Genomic DNA, 10837 nt, shown 5'->3' on the forward strand with positions numbered 1-10837 from the left:
TGTGAACGAATTCACTGAAGGATTCAGGGTGGAATGTTCTTCTCTAAGGTAAGGGATAGTCAGAGGAGATGGCTCACTGGGGGCATATTAAAATTTGTGGAATGCAGCTAAATATGTGCACAGAACAAGACGCAAGGAAAAGAGCAAATTAATAGAAAATTAAACAAGAAAATTAGAAAACAGATGCTACAGCAAAAAAAAAAATGAAAAGATGTATGGAGACATTAGTAAATTAATTAAATTCCTAGATTAATTAAAGAACAATTATGAGTAGTAAGAAGGATGGATATGACATAACTACAGGTTCCACAGACATTAAGAGGAATATTATAACCAAGGCAAACAACTTAATCCTAAAAATAGATAAACTCCTGAAAAAAAAAATATCTAAAAAAAAAATTGACCGCAAAAATAAATGCAAAATTTGAATAGTTTTCTGTTAAAGAGATCAAATATATAATTAAAAATCCTTCCACGCTCACATATACAAAAGAAAACTCCAGGCCCAAAGAGCTGCACTAATAAATTCTACCAAACATTTTATTAAAGAACTGAACACTTTTATACACATTCTTACAGAAAATGGAAAGTGAGAACTTTTCCTAACTCTTCTCATCAGTCATCATATAAACACCAATAAAAGATTAATCTTTGACTCTAAGACCCAAGTCTAACTTTTCTAGGTCTTTCCAAATCTGCTTCTGTTTTCTATCGTCACTTGGCCAACAAACACCAATAAAAGATTAATCTTTGACTCTTAAGACTGAAGTCTTAACTTTTCTAGGTCTTTCCAAATCTGCTTCTCAGTTTTCTATTGTCACTTGGCCAACAAACACCAATAAAAGATTAATCTTTGACTCTAAGACCTAAGTCTAACTTTTCCAGGTCTTTCCAAATCTGCTTCTCAGTTTTCTATCGTCACTTGCCCAAGGGGCAAGGGAAAGTAGGGAGTACAGAAACAGCCCCAGAGTAAAAAGAGCCCAAGTTATGACAGTGGAATGGATGAGGAGGGCAAATATTTTTATTTGCTGAATAGGCATGCAGCCAGCCAAGACCAGTGCGAAGGATGAGGAACGGGAACATGGTCGACTATCTGAATACTATCTTGAGTAAGAGCAGTAGATTCATCTGGGGTCCAAACATTAAACCAGAAGAAGGTAGCAACTGGCAACAGAGCTGCACAAAAAATAATGGGAAGTGCTCAGAGACCCAAGTGAGACAGGAGATGCTGAGTTGGAACCATGGTTTTCAGGTCCTGGTCTTGAAGGGACAGGATATTTTATCTGCTTTCTCATTACTGAGAAACAATCCCAAATACCCATAACTGAAAGGAGAAATTTACTTTGGCTCATGGTTTTTAGAGGGTTCAGTCCCTGGTTGGCAGGCTCCAAGGCAAAAATGGCATGCTAGAAGGACCTGAATGGAGGTGGGGTGCTCACATCACAGGGGCCAAGATTTAACAGAGAACAAAGGTAGGAGTGGAAGGGAGATGTATCCCTCCTGGAAACCCCAGTGACTCACCTCTTCCAACCACACACCACTTCCAAACAGCACGTTCAGCCACTAAATTCACTAGAGTGCACTGGAGAGAACCATGCTCCCAGGACTCACTCACCTTCCATAAGCCCCAAATCTGAATACTTGGGTATTTTAGAAGAGCATTCAAGATCCAAGCCATAGCACAGAATGAGAGCTCTCTGGGTCGAGTTCTGAGGTGGAGGAAAGAAAAAGAAAAACACAGACTCTGGCAATTAAATTGTGCCACACAGTTTATTGACCTCCTCCACTGTAACCAGGCCTCAAATGGTGGAATCTTCATTTGTAAGTGAGACCTCAATAGTATCCATTGACTTCTGAGGGTATTCCTAGTTCCTGTGAAAAAAGATAAAACACATGTGGTTCAAGGTACTGATAGCAACTTCCATTCTATTGCAAAGCACACAAAGTACCTGCAAGTGAGAAATTCATGTGGCAGAGGAAAGGATTCTTAAAAGAGTATTTGAATTTTGTTTCTTCCTTTGTGCATACTAGTCTTAAAGTATGAGATTTGTGGTGGTGTACTGGTACATGTGTATAACATTTTGATCATTTATCTTCCTCACCCTTCTATCATCACACAATCTTCGCCCTCACAACTGGAAAACAGCCGTCTAGTTCCCTGTTCTCCTTTATGTTTGTTCTTACAATATTTTTATGTATTTATTTTTAGATTTCTTATAGAAGAGAAAGCATGTAGTTGTAAACATTTTGAGACTTATTTTGATTAACATGATAATCTCTAGTTCTGTCCATTTTTGCTACAAATGACATGATTTAATGATTATTCATATCTAAATAGTACTCTATTATGCATATATACATATTTATTTATCTTTCAATGGGCAGCTAGTCTGTTTGCACAACTTAGCTACTGAGAATTGTGCATCCATAAATATGAGTATGCATATGTGACTATGGTATTGTGCCACTAATTCTTTCAGGATTATACCAAGGGGTAGTAGTGCTGAATCAAGTGGCATTTCTATCTTTAGTTTTGTGAGGAAACTCTATACTAATTTTCAGTGGTTGTACTAGTTTACATTTTCACTAACAGTGCCAGCATTTCCTGTTTTTTGTTTCCTGTATAATAGACGCCTGAATGAAGTAATAAGGAGTCTCAATGTAGTTTTGATTTGCATTTTCCTACTGCTTAAGTATGTGGAACATTTTTCACATGCTTATTGGCTCTTGGCAGTTCTTTCTTATTTTGAGAAGACTCTTCAATTCACTTGGTAATTTACTGATTGGAGTATTTGTCTTTGTTATTAAGGTCTTTTGTGGTGTTTTTGAGACAGGGTCTCACTGTTGCAGGCTGCCTTGAAGTCACTTTGTAGGCCAGGCTGGCCTTGAACTCATGGCAATCCTCTTGCCTCACCCTCCTGAGTGCTGAGATCACAGGCATGCGCCATCACACCTGGCTTTGCATTCTTTATATATTCTAGATATAAATTCTCTATTAGAAGAGTAGATAGCAGAGATTTTCTCGCATTCTGGAGAGTGTCTATTCACGATGTCAATTGTTTCCTTTGCTGTGCAGCTTTTTAAATTGATACAATCCCACTTGTTGACTTTTCATACCCTTTCCTGCATTCTTTAGCAAATCTCCTCCTGCCTATGGCTTCAAGTGTTTCCCCTATGTTTCCTTCCAACAATTATAAAGTTTCCAGTCACATATCAACCTATTTTGTCAATTTAATTTAATTTTAGGACAGAAGGTAGGTATAACAGTCCAGTTGACCCTGCACTATTTCTTGAAAGGCAATCAGTTCTCTACTATATGCTTTTGGGATGTTTGTCAAAACTCAAATGTGTATAGGAAGATGATTTTATTGCCAACTTTTGTGTTCCGTTCCCTTAATATACATGTCTGTTACTGTGCCACTGCCATGTTGTTTTTGTTACCATGCTTTGTAGCAAATTTGAAGTTATTTCAATGCCTCCGGCACTGTTTTCCAGTTCATTAAGGATTGCTTTGGCTATGCTGAATCTTCTTTGATGCCATATGAATGTTAGAGTTGTTTTTTCAAATTTTGTAAATAATGCTATTTATATTTTGATAGGGACTTCAATAAATCTATGGACTGCTTTTGCTAAGATGGTCTTTTGGAAAAGGGTGGTCTTTCAATCTTCTAATATCTTCTTTGGTTTTGGGTTGTACAGTAATTTTCCTTATAGAGGTCTGTCACCTTCATGTGTAGGTTGATTTCTAGGTATTTTTTACTTTTTTAAAAGTATTATTACTGGAGCTGTTGTACTGATTTCTTTCTCATCTGGTTCATTGTAAGTGTATAGGAAAACGTGTGTGTGTGTGTGTGTGTGTGTGTGTGTGTATGTGTGTGTATGTGAAGGCTTTTTAATCTTGCCATTCTGCTGAATTTGTTCATCATATCTATGAGCCTTATGGTAGAATTTTAAGAGTCTTCTATACTAAAAAATCATAATATCTGCAAATAAGGAAAATTGACTTCTTCCTTTCCTATTTGTATTCTTTTCATTTTTTTCTCTTGCCCAGAGTCCTAGGTAAATTTTCAAGTACTACACAGAATATGGTGAGAGGGGATTCTTTTGTTTTGTTCCTGAGGTTAACTTTATTTTTAAATTTTCAAAAATTTTACTTTAAAGAGAAAAAAGATAAACAAAGAAACTGAGTTTCAAACAGGACAGTAGGACAGTTACAATAGTTGATATCCTGCATATTGTTGTCTTTGTAGTAGTTATTCAGAGTCCAGCATATAGGCATGATATTTTGTCTAAACAATATTAGTACAAAACATTCTTTTCAAGGAACAAAGAGAAGCTAGCTGTGTAACTATCTTAAATATCTTATGTATACATAGTTTCTTTTTCCCTTTCCCCTATCACATTTTGTCTTTTCTTTTGAACAGTTTCTTTCCAATTCACAATACCCCTTGTACATTTCAGATCATCCTACTTGTTCAGTTTCTCTCTAATGAGACAATACGGTTTTTACACATATGAGACTGACTTATTTCACTTATGAGTATGGTCTTGAGTTGCATCTATTTACTTATAGAAGTCTCTAGTTTATACTTCTTTATGGCTGAGTAACACACCATCATATTAAATGTACACTTCCAACAACATTGGAGAAGTTTTCCTTTTCCTTCATAGCCCCTCCAGCATTTGTTATTGGTTGATTTCTTGACAATAGCCATTCTTTCTGCAGTGAGATGGAATCTCAGTGTTTTAATTTGCATCTTCCAGATGACCAATGATGTTGAACATTTTCAAATATATTTCTTTGCCATTAATATTTCTTCATCTGAGCAGTGTGTATTCATCCCAGATGCTTATTTTTTAATTGGGTCTTTGAATATGGGGAGGGATTTTTATCAATTCTTTATATGTTCTAGATAAAAGTCCTTTGTCTGAGAGACAGTTGTCTGAAGTATTTTCCCATTCTGTGGGTTTTCTTTTCACTCTGTTGGTAATTTCTTTTGATGTGCAAAAAACTTTTTAATAAAATGAGATCCCAGTTGTTGATTCTTCAAAGTACTTCCCATGCAGTTTGGGTTTTGTTTATGAACTCTCTTCCTACTCCTATGTCTTCAAAATTTCTGCCTACTTTCTCTTCCCATAGATTTGGTGTTTCTGTTTTAATATTTAGATCTTTGATCCATTTTGCATTTAGTTTAGTGCATGGTGATAGGCATGGGTCTAGTTTTAGTCTTCAGCATGTGGAGAGCCAGTTTCTCCAGGACCATTTATTAAAGAGACTGTCTTTCTTTCAGTGAACATATTTGGCTCCTTTGTCAAAGATAAGGTGGCTCACTGTGTTTGGGGATGTGTCTGCATCTTCTATTCTATCCCACTGATCTTCGGGTCTGGTTGGTTTTTGTTTTTGTTTTTGTTTTTTTTTTTTGCCAGTACTATGAGGATTTTTATTTTTATCTCAGTAGCTTTGTAGTAGAACTTCAGGTCTGGGATTGTGATGTGCCTTGACTTGCCAGCGTTGCCCAGAATTGCTCTTGCTACTCTAGGTCTTTTCTGGTTCCAAATGAATTTAGGAGTGTTTCCTCTAGATCTGTGAAGTATGTTCACGGTATTTGATTGAGATTGCACTGAACCTGTGCAACAATTTTGGGACTATGGCCATTTTAGCTATGTTGGTTCTTCCTATCCATGAGCAAGGGATATTCCTCCATTTCCTGATATCCTCCTCAATCTCCTTTTTTAGGGAAGTGTAATTTGGACTACGTAGGTCTTTTGAATCCTTTGTTACATTGATTCCAAAGTATTTCATTTTATGGGATGTCATCATGAAAGGTGCTCTTTCCCTAATTTCTCTATCTGTGAGTTTGTTGCTTGTGTATAGGAATGCTATTGATTTTTGATTACTGACTTGTATCCTGCTACACTACTGAATTTGGATATTAAATCTACAACTTTTTGCTGGAGTTTTGGGGCCTTCTTTGTAGAGTATTATGTCATCTGCAGATAATGATAATTTAACCTTTTGCTTTACTATCTTTATTCCTTTCATTTTTTTTTCTTTCACTTTTCTAATTGCTGAGGTGAAATGATTTTGGAGCTATATTGAGTAGGAATGGTTGGTTATAATGTGCATCCTTGTCTTGCTCCTGATTTGAGAGTGAACACTTTCAGGTTTTGAACATTTAGTATGATATTAGGTGTTTGGTTTGCCACAGATGGCTTTTATGAGACTGAGGTAAAGACCATCTATTTCAATTTTTTTTATCATGAATGGGTGTTGAACTTTGTCACATGCCTTTTGTGCACCTCTTGAGATGCTCATGTGATTTTCACCTTTGGTTCTGTTAATATGGAATATTACATTTATTGATTTGCATATGTTGAGCCATTCCTGCATCCCTGGGATAAATCCAATTTGGTCAAGGTGCATAATCTTCTTGATGATTTGTTATATTCTGTTTGCCAGTATCTTATTAAGGATTTTCACATCAATGTTCATTAGGGAGATTGATCTGCAGTTTTCTTTCTTGTTTAGGTTCTCTGGTTTTGGAATCAGGGTAATAATCGCTTCCAGGAATGACTTTGGAAGTACCCCATCCCTTTCAATGTCTTGAAAGAGTTTTCTGCATTAGTGGCATTAGTTCTTCTCTAAATTTCATGTAGAATTTGACAGTGAATCCATCAGGGAGGGCCTGGAGTTTTCTTTGTTGGTACATTTTTAATTACAATTTCAATTTCACTTGCTGACAATAGTTTGTTTAGAATTTTTAAATCTTCTTGATTTAATTTTGGCAATTCAATTGTATCTAGGTATCTGTCCATTTCTTCTGTGGTTTCCAATTTATTAGAATATAGGTTCTAATAGTAGGTATTGATGATCTCCTGGATTTCTATGGGATCTGTTGTAATTTCCCCTTTTCGTTCCTAATTGCTTGAATTTGTGTTTTTTTCTTTCCTCTTTTTGATGAGGTTTGCTAACGGTTTATCAATTTTACTTAATCTTATAAAGAACTCTTTAATTTATTGATTTCTTGTGCTTTTTTTTAAGTCTCAATTAATTAAGTTCTGCTCTTATCTTTACAATTTCTTCCCTCATATGAGCTTTGGATTTGATTTGTTCTTCTTTATTCTTGAAGTTCGAGGTTAAACATTAGGTTGCTTATTTGAGCTTGCTGTCTTTTCCTGACATATGAGTGCATCAGTATAAATTTCCATAGTAGGACTGCTTTCATTGAGTCCCATAAAATTTAGATTGTTATATCAACATTATTGTTTAATTGTATATACCTGTTAATTTTGTCTTAATTTCTTCTGTGACCCATTGGCTGTTTAGAAGGGTATTGTTTAATTTCTATGTGTTAATGTAGTTTTTGTGGTTTCCTTTGTCATTGATTTCCAGTTTCACTGCACGATGTTCAGGTAGTATGCATGGGATGATTTCAACTCCTTATCTTTACTTAAACATGTTTGTCAACTAATAAATTATCTATTTTGGAGAACATCCCATGTGAAGCTGAGAAGAATGTGTATTCTGATGGTTTGTAGTGGAACACTTGACACTTCTACCAAGTCCATTTGTTTATAGGCTTGATTTAATTCTAATATTTCTTTGTTGATTTTTTTTGTCAAGCTGTTCTACCTGTTTGTGAGCAGAGTATTTAGGTCCCCCACTACAGCTGTGTTAGTGTTTGATTTTTCACGTGTTATGGTTGATACACTGTGTCAACTTGGCAAGTCTAGAGGTTTGGCTAAGTGACTCAGTAGTTTTGCATCTTGGGGTTCCTTGTGTCAATTTGAGAAGTTTAGAAATTTAACTATGTGATTCAACAGGAAACCAGGTTGCTTACTTTGTATTCATCCTGAGCCTGTGCAAGAGGAGGGCATGGAGATTATGTGAGCACCCCTCTTGGTGGGGGTAGCCTGCTTACAACAAAAAGGAGGGAAAGAGGCTGCTGTCTCTGCCATTTCTCCTTTTTGTGCTTGTTGCATCTGCTGCCCTGAATGTTTGCCCTCTGCCATGTGCTTCCTGCTTTGGACCCAGCCAAGTATGGACTGAAAGCTCCACAGACTGTGAGCTAAATAAACCTTTCCATCCTTAATTTTGGGTGTCAGGTGTTTTGTCTCAGCAATGAGAGAAAAGTAACCAAAACATCATGTCAGTTAATATTTGTTTTAGGTCACTGGATGAGCCTGGGTTTGGTGCATAAATAATAACCACCTCTTCTTGGAGTTTTCCTTTAATAAGTATGTAGTGACCTTATTTGTCTCTCTTGATCAGTTCTGGCTTACAATTTTCATTGTCTACAAATAGAATAGCTACCCCTGCTTTTTTCTGGGTTCTTGTCACATGCAGAATTGTTTTCAATCCTTTGACTTTTAGTCTATGAGCTTATTTTTGGGTTAAAAGTGTTTCTTTAATGTAGCATATTGTTGAATTTTGCTGCTTCATCTTTTCTGCCAGCCTGTTTATTTGATTAATAAGTTGAGACCATTTATGTTGATGGTTATAATGGATATGTATTGGCTTATATTTTTCATGTGGTTTCCTGATTCATGTTTGTTCCCTGTCTTTCTGCTTTGTTTAATTGCTTGCCCTCCCATTAGCTTCTTTTTATTGCTCTTCCTGTGTTTGTGATCTTTGGTATCTCTTCCTAACACATCTTTCAGGGCATTCTGTAGAGATGGGGCTGTGGTCATAAATTTCTTCAGTTATTCTTTGTCATGAAATTATCTTATTTCTCCATCAATTTTGAAAGATAGTTCTGCAGTGTACATTAACCTGTTTTCCATTAGTGCTTCAAATGGAAGCTCTTTTTGATTTTAGGGTTTGTGTTCAGAAGTCTGCTTTCCTTTATGGCTGATATGTTTCTTTTCTCTAGCTGCTTTTAATATTTTATTCTTGTGCTCAATTTTGGAAATATTTGATTAGTATATGCCTTGGTGTAGATTTATTTTGGTCATGTCTATTTGGAGTTCTATATGCTTCATTTATTTGTATGTCAAATTCATTATCTATGTTTCAGAAATTTTCTGTCTGAAAAGCTTTCTCTCTGAAGAGCTTCGTAATGGCTTTTGTGCTGTCCCCAGCTGTCTCACTGAGTCCAATCAATCCTATGTTGTTCTTCTTTGCCTCATCTTGTAGCTGCTGGGTTGATTTTTCATTATCTCTTATGATTTTTTTGTCATATGTGTCTATTTCTCAGGGTATCTCCTCTAGCTGGTAATGCCATCACTCCTCTTTTCCGTACCACAGTACACCTCTAACCTGCACCACCATACTCCTCTCCTGGCAAGCCATCTCAGGGCAATAGAGGAAGCACAGAGTGTGGACGTACCATCCTCTTGAGTCCCACCCTTGGCTCTGCCTCCCAGGGAAAACGGAGGAAAGGTGGAGTGCTGATTTATATCCCACTTGACTGCACTACTGTCCCAGGGATTACTGAGAAAGGACAGAGCACAGACTCACAGTCTACTTGCCAGCACCACCAGTGCAGGAATAATTGTTAATGATTTTAGATGAAAGACTTCCAGATTTTCTTATTCAACATGATGTCATACAGAGCTGCTGAATTTGAGGATATATCCTTCTATATCTATTTTCTTCAAGGTTTTTATCAGAAAGGGATGTTGTAATTTGTCAAAGGCTCTTTCTGTTTCTATTGAGATGATGCAATTTTTACCCTTGTTTTAGTCATGTGGTGTATGATATTTATTCCTTCACATATTTTGAACCATCCTTGCATCCTGGGGATGAATTCTACTTGGTCATGGTGTATCATTTCTTAATGCATTGAAGAAGTCTATTTGCTGGACACTCATTGAGAATTTCTTCGTGTATGTTCATTAAGGCTATTGGTTTATAGTTTTTCTTTGTCTGGTAAGTCTTTATTTGGCTTCAGTTTAGCTTCAGTCATCCTAATGTTGGTCACATACTATGAATTGGAATCATTTCCCCTTTTTTTCTGGAGAAGTTTCTTGATGTTAGTTCTTTAAAGTTCTGGTAAAATTCAGCAGTGAAGTCATCAGGTCCTATGCTTTTTTTCTTGATGAGAGTTTTTCTTACCATTGCAATCCTCTTGTTTGTTGCTGCTCTATTTAAATTCCCTATGTCTTGTTGGTTCAATTTTGGTTGGTCATACAAGTCTGGGACTCTTCCAGAATTTACTGGAATGTAAATTTTCAAAATACTTTCTAATAATCTGAAAATTTCGTTCCTTAAATTTTAAGGTCATATGGAAATTATTTATAGTATGATTTTCTATGATTTGTTGGGAACTATAATTTTTAACCACAAGTACTTGTAAATGAGAAAATTTAACATTTGTCATGTAGAATGGAATGTTTATGATTATACCAAGATAATATGTTTACTTCCATTAAGAAATTTAAACACTTTAATTTTATTTTCTCAATATCTGGAGGATAACTATTTTTGATTTTTTATGTGCTGAACAGGGATTTTTTTGCCCTTTAAAACTTAGAGACACAGTAAAACATGTCTATTAGCCCTAATGGATAATGTGGAGTTATTGATTATGACTGTTTTAGAAATTAATTTACAGACGTTATATCTCATTAGTTCAACACTTTAATTCCTTTCTGATAATAAGTTGCCAATAAACTTAGAAGACCATTACTAAACTGAAACTGAGAAAATGATGTAAATAATAAGAAAATAATAGATACTGACTAGCTATTGTTACATTTCTCTACCAATTCTTGTAACTAATCAATAATGAATAATTACACTGAGATCATGAATTAGCTTTTTGTTTTGTTTTGATTTTTTAGTACCAGGAATTCAATTCAAGACCTTGTGCTTGTGCTTGCCAGACAGATGCTA

At 35.7% G+C, this 10837-nt stretch overlaps 1 protein-coding gene across 1 annotated transcript in view; it reads right to left on the reverse strand.

The window, feature by feature from the left end:
* Positions 1-1751: 1751 nt before the first annotated feature.
* The window catches only part of LOC102020160 (disintegrin and metalloproteinase domain-containing protein 32-like), a gene marked incomplete at its 5' end in the record, with an annotated part of 143629 nt that continues 134543 nt past the window's right edge, over positions 1752-10837 (reverse strand). Inside the window, 1 exon segment of the mRNA XM_013507728.1 lies at positions 1752-1872. Within this exon segment, the coding sequence (XP_013363182.1) occupies positions 1866-1872 (7 nt within the window).

The sequence above is a fragment of the Chinchilla lanigera genome, unplaced genomic scaffold (assembly GCF_000276665.1).
Source record: "Chinchilla lanigera isolate Chin_1 unplaced genomic scaffold, ChiLan1.0 scaffold00135, whole genome shotgun sequence".
NCBI lineage: Eukaryota > Metazoa > Chordata > Mammalia > Rodentia > Chinchillidae > Chinchilla > Chinchilla lanigera.